At 38.4% G+C, this 25,681-nt stretch overlaps 1 protein-coding gene across 1 annotated transcript in view; it reads right to left on the bottom strand.

Moving 5' to 3' along the window:
• Window positions 1-3,847: 3,847 nt before the first annotated feature.
• Window positions 3,848-25,681, bottom strand: part of gabra4 (gamma-aminobutyric acid type A receptor subunit alpha4) — a 37,716-nt gene continuing 15,882 nt past the window's right edge. The window contains exons 7-9 of the mRNA XM_036568624.1: window positions 23,755-23,907; window positions 14,550-14,830; window positions 3,848-5,200 (exon numbers count right to left, since the gene is read on the bottom strand). Coding sequence (XP_036424517.1) covers window positions 4,667-5,200; window positions 14,550-14,830; window positions 23,755-23,907 — 968 coding nt within the window. The 3' untranslated portion in view covers window positions 3,848-4,666. The remainder of the gene's footprint in view (window positions 5,201-14,549; window positions 14,831-23,754; window positions 23,908-25,681) is intronic.

Raw genomic sequence — 25,681 nt, 5'->3', positions numbered from 1 at the left:
AAAGGAAGGCCTTTTCTCTCCTCTGCTTTTCCAGTGGCAGTGGTGGACCTGTAATAGAAGCTGTCAACTATCCACGTGTGAGCCTGCAGAGACTTCAATTCAGTCAGCTGTAATACAAACAGGGCAGTAACATTTGTGGTGGAAAAAGAAAGAAAAAAAGAGAAAAAAGGAATAAAAGCAGCTAAAAATAAAGCAAAGCACAAAAGCAAACGTGTTCAAGTGGCTTATCTTGCTAGGACACAGATTTCTCCTTTGCTTTTGCTGAGATAATATTATGGTATAATATCATGCTTTTTGGACTGCATTATACTCAAGCAGCCACTCTTCTCTGTGGTTGAAGTGCAAATTGAAGAAGCTAAGGGTGAGGAAACCTACCTTGAGGCCAAAAACACTGTTAATCAAGGTCCCCCGTGTTTCCACACTTTCAGTGTTCTTCAGTCTAGTGGATCTTAGCATATAAGCAGGCTTGGGGTGGGCAATATGGCCAAAATATAATATAGTGGCGCTTTCCACTTCCAAAAATATTTTGTTTTTCTGAGGACCAATATTGCCATATTTTTAAAAATGATCTTTGGGCTTCCAGAGTGGTACAACCATCTAAGGCAGAGGTTGTTGTTTTCAAACAATTGATCATGTGTGCTCCTGATTTGTTGAAATGAAAAATTTAATTATTAAATTATTTAAATTATTATTTCAGGTGACCCACAGCAGCACATGGACAGCATATTTTAGTGTTTTTTCCCTTTCTGACTCAGTAATGGTAATCCTTTCAATTTTAGCGTATTGTAGTACAGCTTTAAATAGCTTTGCTACATGTCATACACATCTGCTAAATGCAATAAATGTAAATGCATGAAATATGATCAGTGGTCTTTCAGTCCTCATGATATTCACAATATTCTCTGAAAAGGCTACTGTGATATAGTGTCAGATCGCCCACCACTAAAACAGCAGCAAAGTGCTTGTCCTTATCTAACCTTCATCTGTGACACTGTCACTCTGATGCATATTAGCATCTGCTGCTCAGGCACAGAGGGGGAAACAGAGGGAGGAAGAAGCCCACCCTGAAGCTGGCAGGTTAATGAGGGCTTAAAGTGTGTGTGTGTGTTTGAGAGAGGTTTTGGGAGGGGTGATGGCGAGGGCATGAAGTCAATTTCACACTCAAGTGCGTTTCCGGGGAAGCCAAAAAGGGCAGACATTTTTGATCGCTTCATCAGTCCACTGATAGCCTTGTCCATAAACTACACAAAAAATGTTCGCTATTTACATGCACAGTAAAGGGAGAGAGAGGGAGAGAGAGAGAGAGAGAGCAAGAGAGAGAAGGGAGGACATTAGAAAGACAAATGAAGAGACAGGGGAAAAGCAGAGGCAGAGGGAGAGAAATGTAATAAGCCTCCTGGTGCCTTGTATAAGTGACACTTTCCCAGTAGAGGTAAGCGTCTGGAACGTTGGGCCATACCCCCGGGGACCCTCTGCTACTAAATACCCACTTAACGCTTAGCCTTTGGGCCAGCGACTCAAATAGAGCACCACAGAAAGGGGAAAAAACAGAAACAGAAAAGTAGAGGCAACACCACTGAGGAAATCATTCCTTCATTTTTGGTTTCTCTTCTTAGTAATGAAAACAAAGGGCTGAAAGATGTTCCACACAGATTCATGCCTTGATACACTGGTGATGGTTTGGAATAGAAACAGCGAAGCATTTGTTTTTTAGATGAATCACTGTCTACAGAATGGCACGCTGACTTGTTAATGGCCTGAACGATCAATAAGGGCATAATTAGAGGGGTAAAGAGATGAGGAGAGGTGGATATTTTTATTGATGAGAACAGGTCTGCTGTAGGCCAAAGATCTGGAGGTGTGGGGTGGGTGTAGCAGGTCTAGTGTGCTATGGAACTGGTAGGGGGGAGGTCAAATGAAGAGGCTGAGCAGCTGATGCTTAATACCTGTACCTTATTCTTGTTGCATCTATTTAATTCTCATCTTCTCCCACTGCAGGTTATTGGAGACCAATGCTGAGTTTTAGCCCAGGGAGAAAGTTCCCCGACAGACTAAACAAAATCCAAGATTTGTTTAGCCCAGGTTTTGTGCAGCAGCACCTAGGCTAGGTATAATGTGAATTAAGCTTTAGACATTACAAAATCAGAAAGTGGCTGCACCAGACAAACTAGTTTTTACTAAATATTTCCACTAATTCCTAAGCAGGTGGAAGCTGCAATCTGTTTTAAGTAAAGTGTAAAGCAAAGCTTAGTAAACACCAATACACCAACTAGCCACTTCATTAAGTACACCTCCTTGTATGTATACTCATTGTCCAATTTAACAGGTCCATTACCAGATGCACTTTGTAGTTCCATAATTACTGCTCTGTCTGATCCACTCATACCAGCGCAACACACACTAACATGCCACCACCATGATACCATGTCACTGCAGTGCTAAGAATGATCCAAATAATACCTGCTCAGCGGTGGTACTTTGGGCGTCCTTACCACTGAAGAACAGGTGGAAGGAGGGGCTTACAAATTATGCAGAGAAACAGTTGAACTACAGTTTGTAGTTGTAGAACTACAAAGTGCACAAACTTGGACCTGATAAAGTGGACAAAGAGTGTAGAAACAAGGAGGTGTACTTAATGAAGTGGCAGCCTGGTGTATTTAGCCTATGTTTCAACACAAAACAAGATTTCTCAATTAGCCAGATAACACAAGCCCAAGCCCAGCCTGTCTAATAGAAGAAGATATTGGGAATGTATCTATTGGACAGTCTCTAGTTTTGGCTTACATTGTGTAGTTTATTGAGAAATCCTGTTTGTGAATATGTTCTACCTATGTCCTCCTTCGAGTCCCTTCAGTCTTATCTTATCACAGTGGGCCTGGTCATCCAACTCATCTTAAATGCAGACAGTCTGATATCCAGAACACTATTAGCACTTTCATCTACATGGAGGTTACAATTAAGAGATTTCATTGGTATGATCACAATCAACTTCAATGCACAATAGCCACATTTCCAATGTATAAATTCAGAGGCAAACCAACACAGGACCAGGGAGTCTAACCTGCTACTGTGCTGCATTTTCATAGAGGATTCCAGCTCTGGATCTAAACTACAGCTGCATTTTGTTTTTTGAGAAGCAATTCTATAAGATGCTGGTGTAACTGTATAGCTCTTAATGCTAGCTTCTATAGTTTCGCTTTTAGGCTGTATTGTTTGACATGTCGAAAAGGGCCAGTCTTTCCAGCTGAACCCGCTGGTTTTTGGTTCTTGAAGTGGAAATGTAGCAAATGTGGATGGGTGCATTTGCTCACACACAGGCCTTTAAACAGTCTATTTCCTGGACTGACATTTAATCTAGACTGAGCTAGAGCACTAGAGATTTACTATCAGGGAAAGAGAGAAAGGTTGGTGTAGAAGGGAAGAAGTAAAGAAAATCTGGACAATGTGAACAATGTATAGCCGTCCACTATTGCTGGTCACTGGCATACCTTAAAATAAGTGTTTATAAAGTCCTTTATCATTCAGTATTCAATCCCATTACGCACTCAGACATAATGCCCACCCAAAATTTGTAAAGTCAAGCCAGTCCGACACATCTGAAAAAAAAAATTAAGGGGTTTCATGTTCCATGGATAATGCAAGTTATGACCTTATAGTGCATTATGTGCTGTGGATGCTCATACAATGGTAATGATATTCACATATTCAATCATAATGCCATTTGTCATTCATCAATATAACAGACTTCCAGTGAACTAATACTGCATGAAAAAAAAAACAAACAATAGCCATCCACTAAGTAAGAAATGGGTGAGAAAGAGTTGACAAAATGCAGATTACTGCAGGGTGACTAGTTTCTGGAGGTGAATGTTCCTATGCAAAATGCAAACAAACAAAAATAATTTCCATAATGACAAAAAAATCACCGTACTTAAAGAACAAATAAAGATAGAATAGCTTCTTTTGTAAATTCCCCTTGTGTCAGAGAGAAATAAAAAACATGCATACAGATCTGCTGCTGCTGGTCAGCAATCTGCAGGGTGGTCCAGGCCTGCTCACAAGGTCCGCCCACACAGAGCAAACTCTCAGCCTAGAGGATCTCAGCTCATCATTCAACAGACGCTCCATAGGCTGGGTTACTTACACGGACATAAATAAACAATATTCAAACTAAAAATCAAAAAGTGATTTAAAAGGAAGTCTGCCAGAAAACATTATCTTTAGTGGTGCACTGAGCGGTTCACCAGAAAACGTCTCTATAGAAAAATAGACTAAATGGTAATGATTTTTTCTTTTTCAATTTCACTGGCAATATCCCTGCAGCGGTGAGTTCTACAATTAATGTGCCTTGCAATTTATGACCACTTGAAAAAAGGCTCCAGATGAATCGAAGATCCGGTTCAGAGAGAATGCTAGGGCTGTTTTTGTTCTGTATCCACATGCTCATCCTCGAAAAGGACCCAGAAATGATGTTTCAGAATTATTTCACCCATATAATCTTCTGAGGTGCTTGTCTGTTTGTTTGTCCATTTGTTTAAATAAGATTAGATTTCTAGGAATTGCTTTAAATATGCTTGTCACAATCCTTTGAGAGATGTGATCCTCTGTATTTGCTGTTTGGCTTTGACGGAGTATTATAAAAAAAACACACGCTAATCTGACGTGGTTAGCCTCCTTTTGTTTCCATGGTGTCTTTGGATAAGTACACCACCCAGTACACCATATTAAAAGCCCCAAAGGACACTGGGAAAAGGATGCGTGCGTACTTGTCAATCTTGCTGGTCCCTCCCGCCGCAGGAGCTGCTGGTTGACTGGGTGGGGCCTTGGTGTCCATTTTCTGGATATTCTCCAACTTTGGCCCTAAAAGATGGTGAAGAGAGGCGGAACCGGTGGATGTGCTGCCCGACGACCGCCCAGGGACTGTTGGCGTGGATGGTGGGGCAGGGGGCGTGGTCTTGGAGGTCGAAGCTTGGGCCACTGCATTGGATTGGCTGGAGGATTTGGGGTTGAGCCGTGATTGGCTAGCAGAGCTGCTTGTTCCGCCTGAGCTGGAGGATAACTGACTTGTCTGCAGCTGTTTGCTCACAGCAACAGTGCTCTTACTGGAGGATTCGGTTCTTTGGCTGCCTTTGGAGTCAGGCTGAGACTGAGTCGTGGAGTTCATGCGTTTGCGTAGGTTGCCATTAGTGTCAGAGTTTTGCTGTGGGAGAAATGAAGAGACATAATGTTTAACTTAGACTTCAACAACTGACAAAACATCAAAATATTAGTTTCACCTATTTTTTTCCTCTTCTGGCAAGAGATGCTATTTTAGAACTAAAAATGAACCTCATGACCTCCTCATATCAGAGAGGCTCAAATTTGTGAGAATTAAAAGTAGGCATTACTGCAGGTCCTGCTTTTGTTTTCATATAGTCAGGGGTGTTGCTAGTTTAAGTTTAGTGGGGGTTAAGCCCCCCTAAATATCATTTACCCCCCACCCAAATAAATGTATATTATTAGTTCAAGTCATCAACAGTATTTTGCATTTATTCTTTATTATTTAACTGTGCCATTGTGTCTCCAATTTCACAACATACTGTGATAGCAGGACATGAATTGGGGGAGACAATGCTGCTTTAATCCACCACTGCCTCGATGGTGCTACCAGAGAGTTTCTAACATAACACAAGAGATAGCCGTCCTCTGCTGTCCTCGCCAGTCTCTTAGCATTGGGGAAAAGTGTAACGCTGGCTCAGCCAATCATATCAAACCTTATAAGCTGTAAGCCAATCATATCAGACCTCGTAAGCTGTAAGCCAACTATGTCAGATCTGGTGGAGGGTCTTTGGTGCTACTCACTCTGCGAAGTAACACTGGTTGGCAACTGTTGAAGTTGTGACTGTATTTTAGCTAAAAGCATCCAGCAATAAAGATCAGGCCTTATTAAAAATATACAATGCAGAGTCTGAATTAGTTAGTACTTAGAGAGTGAAGATATCTACCTACATCATGAATTTGAGCAAATTGTGGTCAATATAGCTGGTTTTCAGCCAGTTGCTTGTTAGCTAGCTAACTCGGCCCCCATATGGCCCCCATATCCATAAAACTCTAGTTACGCCCCTGCACACATTTTGTTTAAATTAGTACAATAAGATTTTTTCAATTATTTTTGCATTAATTTTTCGTTCTTTCCTTCCTTCTTTCTTTCTTTCTTTCTTTCTTTCAAACTATTGGTAGCAAAACAAACAAATCTACAATGTACATTGTAAAATAATCTTTAATCTGACAACCAAATGTTAATCACTCAATCAGTGAAAGACACTACTATTTTTGAGATGTTCCTAAATACTTCATCTGATTAAAAGTAGTTAAGTAAGACACATAGAAATAAAAGACTTATTTAACCACACATGTTTCTGCAGAAAACCACACATCTCTGGTGAGGCATCAGCTCCAGAAGAGATATCCATAGGCCTATCTTTCATGCTAATGCATCAGTAAGAAGCTTTTTGTGTGTGTTACAGTACTGTCAGTGGGAGTGAGGTGGAGGCGTATGGAACTGTACTATCTGAACAGCTTACATCACACTGCACGAAGGGAGATGGAGAGAAATGACTCCACACTGCTGTGTGAGTGTGTGGTGTGTGGTGTGTGTGTGTGGGGGTTGGTTTTCATACATTTTCAGGTCAAAAATGTCCTGACTTTGAAGAAAAAACAGAGGCTTAGAAAACGCTCATTACATATAGACACTTGAATATTGTTGCTGTCAGATCAAAACCTCGCATCTCCATTTATGTTGTTTTTCAGACCATTTAAAAATGTCAGGTACCTTTTAGATTGTATGAATGTTTCATAATGAATGGACAAAAATAAATAGTCCAAAAGCTAAAATAAATAAATAAAAAAATCCTTCCACATCTGTGCAGGAGCACAAACCTACACATATACTCTGAGCAAAAAGGGTTCTATATAGTACTGAATAGAGGTTCCTTGACTTCAAACAATAGTGTAATCCTATTTGGTATTATATAGAACTGTTTTTAAAAGGGTTCCTAAAAAGAACATACATATCCAGTTTTCCTTCAAAGAGAAAAACCATTTGACCATGAACAAAATCATTAATGGCTTCACATTGTTCAAGGTTCACAATAGAACCACTGCCTTTCCTAAAGAACTCTTGAAGAACCATTTTTTTAAGAGTGCAGTTAAGGAAGATAAGCTGGAACAGTGGCCAGCTTTGTCTGTATACCATCTGGCCTCTCCATTATCACACATTTTTAAAAACTTGTCTTGTGTAATCGAAAATAAATGCCTCGGTCACTTTTATCTAATGACAAAAAGTTAGATCAGCTCATCCCAAAAAGTTTTCATTTGAATAAATCTCAGGAATGCAGTGTTCCAGATGAAATTTCTGAAGTAATTAGACCATAGCCATTCAGTAAATTAGCTGAGATTTCATTTGGCCCCATTGTTTGATCACAGGAGAAAATAAAGTCGTGGCCGTGGTGGTGATGGGGCGTATTATCTTGCAGGGCATCTTCCTCTAAGTTAACCTACATATGGGACATAAACCAATCAGCTATAAAATTAAAATCACCTCCTAGTTTCTATACTCATTGTCCGTTTTATCAGCTCCAGTTACCATAATATAGGTGCACTTTGTAGTTCTACAATTACAGACTGTCGTCCATCTGTTTCTCTGCATTTTTAGCCCACTTCTACCCTGTTCTTTAATGTTCAGGACCCCAGTAGAGCAGGTACTATTTGGGTGGTGGATCATTCTCAGCACTGCAGTGAGACTGATGTGGTGGTGGTGTGTTAGTGTGTGTTTTGCCGGTCTGTGTGGACCAGACACAGCAGTGCTGCTGGAGTTTTTAAACCCCTCAGTGTCACTGCTGGAGTGAGTATAGTCCACCAACCAAAGCCAACAGCGTCCTGTGGGCAGAGATCTGTGACCAATGATGAAATGACTAGAGGATGACAAACACAAACTATGCAGCAACAGATGAGCTACTGTCACCTTGAAAACACCAAAACACTGTTTCTAATCTCTCTATTTCTTTACATTGTACAAAACAAATGTGTGGTGTGTGTTTTTCCACTGGACAGTGAGGTAAAATATTTTCACAAATTCGTGATCATGCATTTTGTTGTCATTGTTGTCACCGTACGCTACCTGAGCACCCGTGCTGAATTTAGTTACCTGCTGGGGTACCAAGCCTGCCAAACCAAAACATATGGATGGAGCTAGTAATGGTACAAACCACTGATGGGTCAAATACAATCGTCATACAAACATCATCCGGTGTCACTGGAGTCAGATAACCATTAAAAAACAAAACAAAACAAAAAAACACTAGCAAACCAGCATTGCTGTCTCCAAAACCAAAACCAAGTGCAGAGTGAAAGATAAATCAGAGCTTCAAGCTTCTCCACATTTGCTAGTATTGTTTGTTTTAACTGTTATCACTAGATTTGTGTGAGAAATCATGAGAACTCACTCCATGTACATTGACAGTTCTGTTATGCGATGGGAAACAGACACAAGTGCTTGACCCGTCTACAGCTAGTTCTGGGTTTGGAACTATAAACATATCGTGCTGCACTGGCGGAAAAACGGCATTTGTGAGTGGACTTCTGATGAAAACTTGTAGCCCTGACTGATGTGGTCTCACGGTTGGATGACACCCTTGGGGTGTGTGTATCTGTGTGTGTGTATTGACGCCTGGGCCAACGAGCTGAGCTCTACTGTGTACACAACATAAATGCCTGCCAGTGGAATTTACTGCCTTTATTACACGCATTTGTGCCTCTACAGTACTATCAACTGATGAGAAAGGGCAGAACGTGTGTATCTGTGTGTGTGTGTGTGTGTGTGTGTGTGTGTGTGTGTGTGTGTGTGTGTGTGTGTGTGTGTGCTCTAACATAAAGCTAGGGCCATTTTATATTCTCCAACAACTACTGTTGGAATGACTAGCTCCTGAAGCTGAACGGATACTAAGAAACAACACACCATAATAAGTTGTGTAATCGCAATTCTTTTCCCGTATGTGCTGGTCCAATTTCTTTATGCTTTTCAACCATATCCTCTGAGAAAAGAACAGCAGACTGCATTTAATTGGTGTTCTGTGGTGGCTAGGAAATGAGTTGAGAAAAGAGAGAGCAAGAGAGATAAAGGGAGAGAAAGAGAGTAAAGTGGTGGCAAGCTCAAAGATCTCTCTCTCTCTCTCTCTCCCTCTCCCTCTCTCTCTCTCCCTCCTTCTCTCTCTCTCTCTAGGAAAAAAAGAGTATTAATTTCCCCTCTGCTTTCTGTAGCTCCGCAAAAACCTATACAGATGTGCACTGAGCATGTTGCCATGGCAACCCCTTAATCCACCATCCGGGTGGTAGTCCATTAAACTTCCGTCAGCTTCACATCATTTCTTATTGGGATTTTCTCCTCATAAACAACTCAGAGAGCACTGATAATGAGAGTGCCGCTTCTGTCTTTAACCCTTTAATGCCAAAAGCGAAAAAAAGCGTCTATTTCTGCCTTTTAATCTTCTCTTTTTCTCTGACAACTTCCCAGTGCTGCTGTTGTATGTACTTTGAAGAGAACATGAGCTTGCAAAGCCTAAAATTCAAAGAATTTTTTTGAGCAGATCATTTTGAGCAGAAATACAACCAATGCCACATACCATGTTGCAAGCAAGCTAACCCTCCTGCACATGTCATGTGAAAGTAAGTCTGCCATTAAACTTTAATATGATTATAAGTAACACCGGTTACTTAAACTATAGTATAACTACAGCATGTTTTTGTATTTTGACTAAATAACAACGTTGTAATTCTGACAATCCATTGACATTTGGGAGAAAAAGTGGACAAAATGTACAACCCCATTTCCAAAAATGTTGGGATGCTGTGCAAAATGTAAATAAAAAAACAAAATGCAATGATGTGCAAATCATTTGAACCTTATATTTCATTGAGAATAATACAAAGACAACATATCAAATGTTGAAAATTAGAAATTTTATTGTTTTCTGCAAAATATATGCCCATTTTGAATTTGATGCCAACAACACGTTCCTAAAAAGTTGGGACGGGGCAACAAAAGGCTGGTAAAGTTGTGTAATGCTAAAAAAAACCTGGTTAATTGGCGACGGGTCAGTAACGTGATTGAGTATACAAAGTCTTTCAGAAGTTAAGATGGGGAGGGGTTCACCACTCTGTGAAACACAGCACAATCAAGTATTTCAACAATTCAAGAACAACATTTATCAACGTAAAATAGCAAAGAACTTTTGCTTTTCATCATCTACGGTACATGATGTCATTAAAAGATCCAGAGATTCTGGAGAAATTTGGGCCCTCAGGCGGCACTGCATTAAACACAGACATGATTCTGTAGTGGAAATCTCTGCATGGGCTCAGGAACACTTCTGAAAACCAATGTCTGAACACAGTTCATCACTGCATCCACAAATGCAAGTTAAAACTCTAAAATGCAAAAAAGAAACCACATATAAACAGGATCTAGAAACCCTGCTGCCTTCTCTGGGCCCGAGCTCATTTAAAATGGACTGAGGCGAAGTGGAAAAGTGTCCTGTGGTCCAACAAATAAAAATTTGAAATTGTTTTTGTAAATCATGGACACTGTGTCCTCTGAGCTAAAGACCACTCAGCTTGTTATCAGTGCACAGTTCAAAAGTCAGTATTCATGATTGGGTGGGGGGGCATTAGTGCACAAGGCATGGGTGTCATGCACATCTGTGAAGGCACCATTAATGCTGAAAGATATAAACATGTTTTGGCAACATATGCTGCAATCCAGACAACGTCTTTTTCAGAGAAAGCCTTGCTTATTTTTAGCAAGACAATGCCAAACCACATTCTGCATGTATTACAGCAGCATGGCTCCGTATTAAAAGAGTCTGTGTGCTAAACTGGCCTGCCTGCAGTCCAGACCCGTCACCCACTGAGAATATTTTGCGCATTATGAAATGAAAAATACTGCAAATGAGACCCCGAACTGTTAAGGCAGCTGAAATCCTATATCAAACAAGAACAGGAAAACATTTCACTTTCAAAACTATAGCAACTGGACTCATCAGTTCCCAAACGCTTACAAGATATTGTTAAAAGAAGAGGTGATGAAACAGTGGTAAACCTTCCCCCAACTTTTTTGGAACGTGTTGTTGGCATCAAATTCAAAATGGGCATATTTTTTTTTCAAAAAACAATAAAAATTCTCAGTTTCAACATTTGATATGTTGTGTCTGTAGTATTTTCCTTTAAAAATATGGTTTACTTGATTTGCACATCATTCTATTTTTATTTACATTCTGCACAGCATCCCAACGTTTTGGGAAATGGGGTTGTATTTTGAACGTATTTATTTAGGAGCGATAGCAGCAATTTTCAAAATACCATTCATTTTTCCCACAGAAAATCAGCTTAAACCCAAAGCTCCTAATGTGACACCACCTGAAGAATGACAACACAATGTCAGAGGTCTATGCATTTGGTGAGGGTTAAACACGAATAACCGCAAAAAGCAACAGTACATATTGCTGTCAGGAATAATTTAATCAAAAGTCAAAGGTTTCCTCTATATACTCCATACAATCAAGCTATAGGCTCTTTTAATCAGTGATAATGCATGGGATGCCTTTCAACTGCTGCCTTTTTAATTACTGCTCTTTACTGCCATTAAGGTAGAGTTGAAACATTATTGCATTGATAGCAGGTCAACATCATGCATATTCCCTCCTAATGTCACATATACCGGATGAAATTATGAGAAAGCAATGCTGTGCGTTCAGGACAGGCACATTTAAGGGATAATGTCTGTAAGCCCTACCACTGGATTACGCTTGGCATGCATGGAGTGAAACACATGAGCACTGCTGCCTCATCTGCTGCTACGCTGCCTCTTAGGATGGCAGGTGTGTTGTACCTGCAGGTACACACTGTGTAGGTCTCTGGTTTCAGAACACTGACTCACAAGTCACTAAAAAACGATGTGTTTGTAGAAGGAAAAAGGCTGTAAACTCCAAAAGGTTATAAATGGTATCCAGAGACCATACAGTGCATGTAGGAGATTACAGTGCAGTTAGAAGCAGTGACCATTCATTTCCTTGCAGTAAAGGGCCAAACGAGAATGTGCGCAGTCATGCTTGGACTGTGTGCCTTTCTTAATCCTGAATCTAAGCTTCCACACATTATCTCTTCAAAATACTGTACGGCACACATTCACCTCCCACAAATATGCTCCTTTTACCCTGTCACGTCACCATAAGGCCACATATTCTCAGGAAGCTTAGAGTCAGAGCAGCCTACTTTCTCACTGAATTTAAAGTGAAAAATCAGATTTACACAGTTTTCACTTGACTGTAAATTCAGCTTTGCTAAAGTAGGGCTGATGTGGCTAACATATACTAGACGATAATGCCCTGCCAATTTGTGTTGTACAGCTGACACAAACTTGCCACAAACTGCATAAACCACATAAGCATGTAAGAGATGGAAAAAAAAGTAAATATTTCATGTTTGTGTTTATGTCCATTTCTGTCTGTTTTGAATTATTTGCTTTATTAGCTTTATTAATGTGCAATATCATGTTGTGTCTATATCATAACAGTTTTGTGTAAGACTTGAAGATTCCTCTGCAAGATTCAAATCAAAATTTCTTCTTTTTTCAGTCAGTCAAACTGAGTTGTAATACAAAAACAGATGTAGGCCTATCTACATGAAAAGGTAAATGCTGACATGCCATTCAAATGGCAACTGTAATATGAGTCTGTAATAACTGAAAACAGATACACTTGTCATTTATTTCATCTATTTAAATATTTGTTAATATTCAAAAGCTATTTATGTAATGTTTACAATCTAATGTTGGGACAGTCCACTGCAGTATTCAAGTCACCACAAGCCTTGTTGTCTGGGGGCCCCCCCAAGGCCCCTGGGCACTGGCACCAATGGCCTGGTCAGTAATCCATCCCTGAAGCATGTCCAAATGAGTTTACATATTAACTTGACACAGTTTGAGTGATGATTTAGGAATGCAGTTTGCTGTGCTTTCATTACTTGTAAGCTACATTAGCCTCATAGCGCAAAACTAAAGAACCAAACTTCAAACACCAAACACGCCTTGGATGATGGTCTATGTTTGGGGTGGGGGAAAATTTATATATTTTTGTCAAATTATTGCTGTAAGAATTTTATCTATCTACTTTTTCAGAACATTCAGGGTGAATAACTTTTTTTTTGGTCTCTTGATCCTTGTTTTGGTTTGGAATGGAAAGCCAGTAGCCTTTTAAAAATGTTTTGCTTGTTTTTTTTGCATGTTAACTTCTTGAACTGCAAGTCCGAGCTGAGGTCCTACACTTCAATTGCTGACTCTTCTAAGTTACAGATTAATAGGGATGCTCTGATACTTCTTTTTCCCTTAATGATACCAACACCTGATCTTATCATCCGATGCCACGTTCTGATACCGAAACTAACTAAAACTAACTAACCTGTCTTGAAGTCCTAAACATAAATCTACTTTTTAAGCTGTGTTCAGTCACTAATAAATCGTACCCAGCTTTAATGAATGGCATTTACACACACACTTAGAAGATAAGCTGAGTTTAGATTAGTAATGTAAACCACTGTGTGATGTAACTGAACCAAAGAGGTGCACCGCAGGTGTGGTTAGTGGACACTGATTTGCTGAAGGCTAAACCAAGACTACAGGATATCATTACCCCAAAAGACCGGTGGTTCCTTCTATATGTCTAATGTTTGCTCCCTTGATAACCTAAACTACATTAACTCAAACTGTAACTGACTAAGTGTGTGTGTGTGTGTGTGTGTGTGTGTGTGTGTGTGTGTGTGTGTGGATGTATATGTCTCTCAGTCTGTCTGCCCTGCAATGGACTGGTGACCTGTCCAGGGTGTATCCTGCCTTCCACCCAATGACTGCTGAGATAGGGTCCAGCACCCCACCAGTGACCCACAAGTATAAGCGGTTTAGAAAATGTGTGTGTGTGTGTGTGTAACTGACTACACAGCGAGAGACGAATATTTACTGAAGGAAGCCTGGTTCTGCCATTGAGGCAAGTAGCTCCTGTTATCGTGTTTTACACTGTTTGTGTTATCTGGTGTATTTGTGACATCTTGGTGAAACACCTTCGGAAGAATTCCAACTGGCATATATCACCCACTGCTACTATCTTTTCATGAAATACTGGTGTTACATATTTTACCATGTGCCAATATTTTACTATTTGCTGCTGCTGGTCAGTCCACTACGCCAGCGTTTTGTTATGTTCCATCTACTGGTGTAAGAAGTTGCTATGTGTTATCTTTATCCTGGTCACTGCTATCAATACTGTGTTTAAGTGCCAGTATCAGCACTGATACTGATTACAACCTTACATATTATTCTGTCTGAAGATTAATAACTGAATAATAAACTTACAATTTAAGAGGTTAACTTAGCTTCTGAATTATATACTCTGAATAAACACCTTCACTCTACAGGCGGTAAATACTGATTGACGTTCTTGATGGGGACTTGTTACTGTACTCACTTGCAGAACCTCCTCAGTGTCTTTGCCCTTGCTGGATGGTGTGGAGCTCTTGGTGGCTGCTGCAGCTGCTGCGGCTGCAGCTGCTTTGGCTTGTTTCTTCTTTGCTCTTTCTGCCTGGGCATTGGTGAAATAGTTCACGGCTGCAAACTCGATCAGGGCGGAGAAGACAAAGGCAAAGCACACAGCGATGAACCAGTCCATGGCCGTGGCATAGGAGACCTTAGGCAGAGAGTGGCGGGCACTGATGCTCAGAGTGGTCATGGTGAGAACTGTGGTGATACCTGTAAAAGAGAGGCAAAAAAAAAATAAGGAAGAAAAAGGCAGGCGTTGGTTAAAATGAAAGGCAATGTGTGGAAAACCTGTTGAGGAAGTTTTCCTCGCTAAAATAAAAAATTAACATTATATGTAATTGCATATTATGTCGAGGTAGCAAAGATCATGTATGCTAATTCTACTCTATTTGATTGAAAAGAAATCTGTGACTTAATAAATTGATACAACAATGTATTTTGATGATCATAAAGGAATAGACCCATGGATTACGTCATTACAACTGGTAGAAGTTAATCTAGAGCATTAGAAAAAAGCAATATCAGTCAATTGAATGCCTTCTACACTACAGATATTCGACTACAGTCGAATGCAAAAGTCTGGGCGCCTCTGGACATATTTCATAGTTCCTTGATGTTCAAAGTAAAATAGGTTAGCACATGCTCTACAAAGAACATAGTTCTGTGCATTACAAATAAACAAATACTGCTTATTTGCTGAATTTAATATATTGAGAAAAAAATAAAATGTAAAAAGTGCCCTGTGCAAAAGTTTTGGGACACTTTATATCTTACATTTTATTTTTTTCCAATATGTTCAACTCAGGAAAATAATATAAATTGTGCACTGCAATTTGCAGAAAAATGTCATATTTAAAATTGTGAAATAGAGGATTATTTAAAATTATTTTTACATAGAGAAGATCATGGCCAGCCAATACTGTTTTTTTAGCTATGTTCCTTTACTTCTGAAAGACTCACTTTTTATACCCAATCATGTTACTGACCTGTTGCCAATTAATCTACTTAGTTGTAAGATGTTCCACCAGGTGTTTTTTTAGCATTACACAATTTTACCAGTCTTTTGTTGCCCCGTCCCCACTTTTGTAAAATGTGTTCCTGGCATCAAATTCAAAATGGGCATATATTTTTCAAAAAACAATACAATTTCTCAGTTTCAACATTTGATATGTTGTCTTTGTATTATTTTCAATTAAATATATGGTTTAAATGATTTGCATATCATATGCATTTTTATTTACATTTTGCACAGCATCCCAACATTTTTGGAAATGTGGTTATAATTTGGCTGGGGGTGTTCAAACATTTGTACACAACTGTATAAAGGGAAGGCTTTACTAATCACACTAGAAATACAGCACATGATCTAAATACTGCACATGCAGAAGGCCAAATTTGAACAGATATGCCCCAGTCTCAAACAGGCCATACTGTAAATCATCACTGCCTCCCCCAGCCAAAAAAAAGAAAAAAGATATCTCCAAAATGGGCACTTTATAAGAGAAGTCATAATCAAATAATGAAGAAAAATGAAAAAAAATGTGATGCATGATTTTGATATGCTTTTTAAATTGATTTATTTATCTTTGATCTCTTATATACTACATCAAGTCATGTACCATACACTCTCCTTGCATTTGTAAACAGCATTGAAAACAACAATACAATAATACAATACTTCAGTACAATAATCCATAAAATGAAATGAACCCAGACATGGAATATCCTACATGTCTCCAGTGGTGTCTCCAGAATGATATTTCTCTCTCTACAGTGCTGCAGTAGTAGGAATCCCTTCATGCGTGTTTTTGCCATCACCCAAAAACAAAGACAGGGCTGTCCACTTCTTCACCTTACTCCTGTCTACCAGAGAACTTCCTGTGACTGTGCAGTTCACTTTACATAAGCCTCTGCCTTACTTCAGTCAAGCTAAATGTCTCCAAAGTACCTGGAAGAGCCCAGTGTTGGGGTCAGTGCTCCAGCTCTACCTTTGCTCTGTCTTAATTTGTGCTATGAGGTCAGGCACCAGATTACAGAAACGGGAACACACTCAGACACAATGGGGGTAAACAGGAACGGATGCACTCTAGACTCAGCCAGGAGTGAACAGTGAGGGCCATGGGCCACATATACTAGGAGAACACAGAATGCTGTATTCTGGAAAGACGCTTGGTTGTACCAGATGTCATTCATGAATAAAATAACACAGAGAATTATGGAAGACCCAAAAAGTACATACTGACATATGGACATCTTAACAGGGGAATTTTCCAAACGGAATTAGATTTTTAAAAATTTAAATAGTGTTAGAATTATCTTGAAATCTAGACAAAAAATGGGTACTGATTTTGCTTTATAATACACTGCATTTACTTCTTTGCCATTTATTTTAAAAAATAGGCCAAAGAAGTAGGTAGTTTTAGGCCAAACATATTTGTAGCCATTTAATGTAATAACTGACTTTTAGGGTAGTTTTTTGAGGCTTTAAATGCTTCTGAGGTCTGGTTCATATCACCACCACTGTAAAAAGTTGGGCTATTTAAGTTTCTCTATAATTGCACATTGCCCAATCAATCCATTCTGAATGATTTTATTTACATCTTAACTATTTAACTGTGCAAAAGTTCTTTTTTTTGTGATCAATTTTTTTTTTTAATTTGTTTCCTGTTAATCAAGCAGCATTTTATCACAACATTACAGAACTGCAGGAAATAAAAAAAAACAACCCCCTTACCCACCCCATCCCTCCCCGTCCCACTGGTCCATCCATCCCCATTTCCTGTACATACTTTATACTATTTACTAAGTAAGATTTAGTGCAAAGGATGACATTTCAAAAAATAAAATGAAAAAGAAAGAAAAAAGAATGTTAGCTTACAAGATGTACCTCACAGCCTTTGTTCCAATCTTTTTGTCACATCACAACAAATCTGTTTCCATGTCTCAAGAGTAGATGTTTTACCTTTATTAATCCTAGCTGTGGCCAATTCCAACATAACTATGTCATGCAGTTGAAATAGCCAATGTCGTACACTTAGATTATGTGGGTGAAGCCACCTCTGTGGAATAATTTTTTTAGCTGATGTTAAACCAGTGAGACACATCTTCCTTTGTTTGCCTGTTAAGTTTAAATTGGAGTCATCATTTAGCAATAATACAGCTGGATCCACGGGAATTTCTTGTCCAACCAGGGCAGATAATATGGTAGTAACCTTTATCCAGAAGTCATTAACATCCCCACATTCCCACATCATGTGCAAAAAAGTTCCCATTGGTTGTTGTGGACAATAGTTGCAGCAGGGATGTACTGCAGTTTTTGTAAGAAAGCGTTTTCGTGGTGTCCAATATAACCTATGACAATATTTAAAATGGACCAGTTGATGATTGGGGTTCTTTGATGCATGAAATATATTTCGCCATACTATGTTCCAATCAATTGAATTAACAGATAGTTCCTTTTCCCAGATAGACTGAATTGGGAGCTTCTTATACAACGTTTCAGTAAGGTGAGAATATATAGTTGATACAAGACCATGTGGTGGTGCATTAACGACCCAGCTATAAGTTGGATGTGGCTTGAGGCCTGTTCCCCATGGAATTCCATATGCTTTAAGGGCTGAACGTAATTGTAAATAAAAAAAAGAAGGAAGATCTTGGTATATTAAAGTTTGTTACTAAATTTTCAAAGCTTAACATCCCCTCTGAATTAAATATATCATCAAGAGTTTTAATATTCTGTCTTCTCCATTGCTCCGACGTAAAAGGTTTGGTACCAGATTTTATATTCCTATTATGCCAAAGTGGGGTTTGTAAATGACCTTGGTCACTATAACCAAGATATTTTTTCCACGGCTTTGAAATTTGTGACAGTGTTGGTCATAATGGGACCAAAGTTTAGCGAACAGAATTTTATGGACAATCCGGAAAACAATACATCTTGAAGTCTGATAGGCACACTTAACTGTTCCTCAATTTGTCTCCAAGGAACATGAGAGACTGGGTCGAACCAGACCTTTAAGGCACGGAGTTGGAAAACTTTATGGTACATTATAAAATTAGGTAAGGATAAACCTCCTTTCATTTTAGAATAACACAATGTACCTAATTTCATTTTAGGTTGCCTGCCATTCCAAATAAACTTGCGAATTACTGAATCAAGCTTTTTCCACCAGATTACCGGGGGTGACAGAGGAATCATTGCACTTAAAAAATTAATACGTGGCAGTATATTCATTTTTATGGTCGCATTTCTAGACTGTAATGAAGATGGTATATTTGCCCATCTAGCTGTATCAATTTGAATTTCAGTCAGAGTTTTACCATAATTTGTATCAAGAATACCTTGCAGAGAGGCCATTATGTCAATCCCGAGATAAGTAATCTGACTCTTTACAGGAATTAATGAGACCAATGCTGGTGATGTCTGAATTTCTTTGGCTTTCTTATTAAGAGGGAGAAGAGATGACTTGATCCAATTAATCATATAACCTGAAAAATTTCCAAACCTAGTGAATGCTGCTAGTATATCTGAGATAGATTCAAAATTGGAAATATACAATAAAATGTCATCGGCATAGACAGATATTGCATGTTTATGTTGTTGAATAACTGCAAAAGTTCTGAATCCCTTTTAACAGTAAGAAGCATTTTTTGCATACAGGCAAGAAAGTAAAACTGTATTATTACAACAGTAATATACTACAATAGCATGCTGTAACATTTTCAGCCACAAGGGGGAGCTCCTAATTCATTCTTAATTAAAATCTGGAAATTGGATTTTTTTTGTCTCCCTGAACACAACCCTGCCATGAAGCGTCCAGCTTGCCAGACTTTGAGTCTCACACACACATACACACACACACACAAACACACACACACACACACACACACACACACACACAAAAACATACATATGCACGCTCCCTCTCTCATACACACTCACAAACAAACACAAAGGCAGCCAGCATCCCCCTCCTACTCCTCCCACACACACACACACTTGACTGCATCACATAGTGGGCAGAGGCACTGCGACAATATTTACGCAAACACACACACGCCCTCACACAAACACACAAACCACAACACATCCAACATTTAAAGAGATCCAGGCACATACACAATCATGACAGTAACTGACAAGTAGAAAACTCTCTTACGAAATGTATTTTCAACAGCCAGTTGGCTTATTTAATTGGCCCGTTTCAAATGAAAACAGCCATAGTGTAAAACCGTGCGCACTGGACTGCATCAAACTGCACTGGCTAATTATTATCTTTTTCTCCTTCCTCTGTTTCTCTCTGTGAAAGTTTATGACACTCAGACATCCACATGCAGAAGAAGAGTGATCAATGCATCACAGGCCACATTTTGCCTGAGGGACCGCACATGTTCTCTGTCATATACTCTCAAAAGACAAATGTAAGCCTTGCTTTAGTTCTCTTTTGTCTTTACAGTCCAAAAAAAAAGATCACAAAGAATGCCCCAGAAGGGCCAACGAAAGGATCATGACCCTGAATCGACTGTAGCTGGGTTCAGGGTGAGGGCACTGGATAAAGAGGAATTCTACTGATTGTTCTAAATTTATGCGTGGTTAAGATGTAAGGTCATTCAGAGTGGTTTGATGTGAAATGCTCTGTTTTAGAGAAACTTACTGAGTGAGAATTGTTCACAGTGGTAGTGATAGGAACCAGACTCCTGAAGTGTTTAATACTTCTAAAAGCCCCTTTAATAAAAGCTATTATGTGAAATGGGTATGAATACACAGCCTGATGTCTGAGACATTGTCTTACGATAGTTTCCAGAAGGTTATGACCTAAAATATAGTTTTATTTTTTTTAAACCAGAGTGGTACACGCAGGGTATTGAAAGACTAAATAGTCTCCAAAGAAAACTTAGTTCATCACAGTTTTACCATCATCAGCATTACATATAAACATTTTGAAGACTCGTGTGAGTTCACTGGTGGTTTTGGACAGTAAATAAAATGGCTAAATTTGCATTGTAGACTTCGCAAACCCTGGTTTCTATCACAACCACTGTAAAGAAATCTGGGTCAGTATGTTTCTCTACAATGAACACACACACACACACACCCACACACATTTTCTAAACCGCTTATCCTTCTGGGTCGCGTGAGGGTGCTGGAGCCTATCCCAGCAGTCATTGGGCAGAAGGCAGGATACACTGTGGACAGATCTCTACAATGAACAATTTTACATCAAAACATTCTAAATGACTTTGTTTATCTCAAACATAGAATTACACTGAAATTTACAAAAATCGGTGGAATTCCCCTTTGAAGGAAATGTTTAGCAAAAAATTCAGTTTACAGAAGTCTAGATCAGTCAAGACATATTTACTGTCTAAAGTGTGTTTCTTTAATTTTGCTACAATGCTAATGTAGATAAAAAGCAATGTAAGCTTCCTTTTTAATATCAATTAATATTTAATTAATCTCAAATAGACTTTCTATGGTTTCTCACACTGTATGACAATGATATGTGTAAAAACAGATGTAATAAAACTCCACAGCTAAAAACAGTAGCAGCAGACATCTTGAGGCTTGAATTTTGACTGAACTTTTATCATTTTTATAGACAACAGCAAGTTATACACTGTTGGAAACAACATAAACATAAATATAATCTACTTGATATTATTTGAAGATTGCAGTTTGTGAAGTGCTGCTTCCATTACTTAGCTCTTAGCTACATTAGCCACATTGCTGCACTACAAACTAAAGAAGCAATTTTTGAACATTGGTCATTGCTGATTGACTACACTTGGGGTAAAGGGGAAAACTGTTCAAATTAGATTTTTCTCTATACCTTTAAGCACAGCAGTGACTCAGAGCACTAAACAGACCTGTATACAGTACTCATGCTCAAAGCAAACTGAGTACACTCAGCGTTTACATCACTAATCAGAGAAGTATGACTAAATAGTATACAGCACCATGCATCAGCACAGTGAGTCATTAGGTATGTCATGTTGCATCATCATTGGCCATCTAGCAAATGCCTCATCACTCAAACCCCTTTTTCTCAGCAGAATTCATCATACTGTAGGAGTCCATCATAAACATAATCCAAAAGGGAGCACAAACATTACTACAAAAAATGTTCTTAACTTAATGTAATTCAATGTAAAGAGGTTTTATTAGAACTGATTTTGGAGCTTTTCTATTGGCCCATTCATTATGACTTTCTCACAGAGTGTAAAGAGCAACTGTTGTGTTTAAACGATTCAGGCAAGTAACAGTTGACAAAAATGGAAATAAAAATATTTAGTTCGTTTGGAATATGATTCCAATATGGTCCTGCTATGCAGCTTTACAGGTTTTGAATAATTAATGGAGCTGTCCAGAATGAAGAGCGGAGCTATAGATGACTCTAAAATGAAAGTATAACACTGAAAATTAGGCTAATATCCAGAATCCAGTGAGATCAGAAATCAGATAATGATCAGATAATGATAATGGAACAGATAATTGAACAGATTATAACTACACTTTATTATTTCTCTGAAAAAATGAATAAAATGTTTTTTGATTAATAATTATTGTAGTGTCTTGTAATGAATTATTTAATTCAAAACATCAAAAAGTTTTCCAAACTTTTGAAGAATATATGAGTATGGAAATAAAGTTGCATGTAAATGTTTAAACACATTTGGTCCAATTACATGTTTTGTTGATTTTTTAAGTCAAAATAAGTTAACACGTCGTCTATAAGGAAGCTGAATATGGCCTTTTTCTGCAAATTTTAGTGCCAAATTTCTATTTATTTAAATAAATAAATAAGTAAATAAATTAATTAAAAAATAAAAAAGTGGCCTAACTTTTCATAACATTTTATTCATTTTTTCCCCTAATATGTCAAATTCAGCAAATAAACAGTAATTGTGCATTAAAGTGTGCAGGAGTGTGTTCCCTGTAGAGGATGTCTTAACTTATTTTCACTTGGAAAATCATCAAATTATGTTATTTGACCAGAGGCGCCCAAACTTATGCATACGACTGTATATAGTGAAAACACAGTAGCACACAGAAAGCTCCAATTCTAAATGCTGAATTATGTGTGGACATGTGTCCCAACTACTCCAAAAGCAGATTTTAACTCATCACACCAGTCAAAACAATATTTCTGTAGGTGCACTGGCCATTAAAAAGCAGTCTGGACATGTTTGGGAAAACCCTGCATACTAAAAAAAAACAATGAAAGGTCAAAGTAAGCGATTAAAAAATATGTAAAAAAAAAAATAATAAAAAGTACAAAAAGACAGTCCAAACATTTCAGTCACTGATAACTTTCTTATATCACAAACATATTATGTGACAAAGTAACATGGGTAAGTCACATGATCCTGTTAATTCCTATAAATACAACCAGTGTGAAGACTAAATCATCATAAAGGAGTTGTTAACCACATAGAGACCTTCAAAAAAGATAAAAATGAGCTAAGTTTCTGAAAGTATTGGCAGTGAGACGCGAGGTAACGCAGGGTTACGGTTCTATGACACCATGCCATGCTCCTTTGAAATAGCATGTCCACCGTTAAACACTATGTTCTCGGCCCTCGCTTGTTCTGCAGCTCTCACGCTCTCTAAATGCTGTCATTAGCCTCATGCTGGTGTCACTAACCACACGTTCATGCAGGACTTAAAAGCCCATTCCGCTGGCAGGGCTCCAAACACGCCGCACTGTGAGCAGCCACCTGAAGGTGGGTCAATGGTACATTTTCGCAGCAAAGAATGAGAGCGTGCTATTCTCAGCATCTCTGCTGCCCCAGGTAAAGAAACAGGAGGGGTGTGTGCATGTGTGAGAGACTGAACGTGTGAGAGAAAGAGAGAGAAACAGAAATGGGCTTGTTCAAGTCTATAGACAATTATCCCTTATTCAGCTGAAGAGTCAGAATCAAACAGTCAGAAACTGGGGAAACAGTCATTAAAAATGAAACGAGAGAGCGAGAGAGAGAGAGAGAGAGAGAGAGAGAGAGAGAGAGAGAGAGAGGCATGCCACACTTTTCTCTCAATTCCATTCCTCTTCTATATTTGCATGAGAATGGAAATGTTTGAGCCTATGTGAGAGAAAAAGCCAGAACATTGTAAGGGATTTGTGAGTAATACTCACCGAAGACAGTTCTGGCGGGCACGGATTCCTTATTTATCCAAAAGGACACTTGGGAAAGGATTACTGTCATGATGCAGGGGATGTATGTCTGAATCATGAAGTAGCCCATTTTCCGTTTCAAGTGAAAGTAGACAGTCATCACCACGTATTCACCTGAAAGAGAGCAGTAAACAGGAAGCAGTTTATTAGCTTGATTTGAGTCAATGACTGCAGTGGAGAAAAATATATACAAGACATGAAAGAGCTTAGAGGTTAAGAAGTGTGTTCTTCACAAAAACTGTTTCACAATGTACTTTGCAATATATTCATAATATGTACAAAGATGTTTTATTCTCTTATTAAGACAGTCACATAAGATGTAAATGTATTAAAATGGACTTCATGTCAGACAATTTCAGTACCATGCTTTACAGGTATGCCCTCAAAAGTTAATTTGACATACACGTGGAAGTGGGCAACGACGGTATTTATCAGTATCGTAATACATTATGTTATTTTATGTCACAACATGCTTTTTTAGCATGACAGATAGATACTGTAATTAAAGTACAGTGACCTCTGCATCTGCATGTTCACAAAAGAGCATAATTAGGCCTGTTTAATTGGATTTAGTGCAGCATAGTATGTGAAACGTTCAATAAAATTCAATATATTCAATGTATTCATAGCTTTTTTTATTGCCGGACTGCCTAGTGGGCTGACCTAGACAGTGATAAGCATTTTCGCTCACTGGCTGACTGATTGACTGACTGAGTCGCTTTGTTGAAATGCACGTGTGAAGAATGTAAATAGCCACATTTCAATCTAGCTAATGTCATGACAAGCAGTGTATCAGAGATGAGAGCTAGGTTAGCTAAAGCTGTGGGTGTGTCCTTGCTTGAAATATAAGTGGCAGTCTGCAGAAACCCATTGGAAGTTGCTGACTTCTGTTTTGCAGAAAACCCAAAAATAAACTTCAAATAAATAAAATGAACTGTCAAAAATCACATGCTACAATTTTTCTGTATTTTCTGCATCACAGTAGAAATCAGAGGAGAGTGCAAATAGTGCCAGATATGTGAATCATCTCACTTGTGTTAACACGAACAACTTGTGTTACTAAACGGAAATAACTGATCAGTGATTATTTTATGGTCAAAACTCGAAAGTGAAAGGTCTGCAGCAGATCAACCAACTGGTGTATCTGAGTTACAAGTACAATATTTTACAATTGTTATTTAAGTTTTCTATTGATATGTGCACAAGTAAAGCTAGAATTCATATGGCACAATGTCTATAGGTGTCGAAAAGGTTCATGAATACAATAACCGAAAATCTCCATACTTGTACCCTGTTGGTTTGTGATTAAGTGGAAAATTGACGGAATGCAATAAAATGTGATTTTCTCATTTTTGGTGGACTTTAAAATGTCATAACCAGTTCTCTGATTGAGGTATCTTAAAATTTTTAAAGAGTTAATTTTTAATAAATCTTTCAAAAAGTCAAACTTTCGCTGTATGAAAGGTTTTCCAGGCTGCCACAAAGACTTAAGTGAAATAAAAGGGTACAAAGAATATACTGTGGCATGAATGCACTTAGCTCTATATCTACAACTTCATATGTTGTGAAAACAAAGTATTGTGATATTAGATTTTTGCATTTTGCCTACTCTAACATATAAATAGTGGGGTCCAAATGTCTGAGAGTACATTGAAAATCTGTTTTTTTTCCCCTTTAAACCTGAAAATAAACAATAAAAAATTTAGATAAAGAAAAATATGAGACGTAAAATGAAAAGGGGATATTTAAGATCCTGTACTATTTCTAGATCACTATTCAAACTCAAAGTATATGTATGACATTGACCATGTTGAGGCCTTTGTACAAAAAGGTCAGTTTTTTTTTTTTAAACTCGTAGTCCTTCCACAGGTGAATTTGATCTACTCGT

Source organism: Colossoma macropomum, unplaced genomic scaffold, assembly GCF_904425465.1.
Source record: "Colossoma macropomum unplaced genomic scaffold, Colossoma_macropomum, whole genome shotgun sequence".
NCBI classification, from domain to species: Eukaryota; Metazoa; Chordata; class Actinopteri; order Characiformes; family Serrasalmidae; genus Colossoma; species Colossoma macropomum.
The sequence above is the reverse complement of the archived record's forward strand: the minus strand, read 5'-3'. Positions and strand labels throughout refer to the sequence as shown.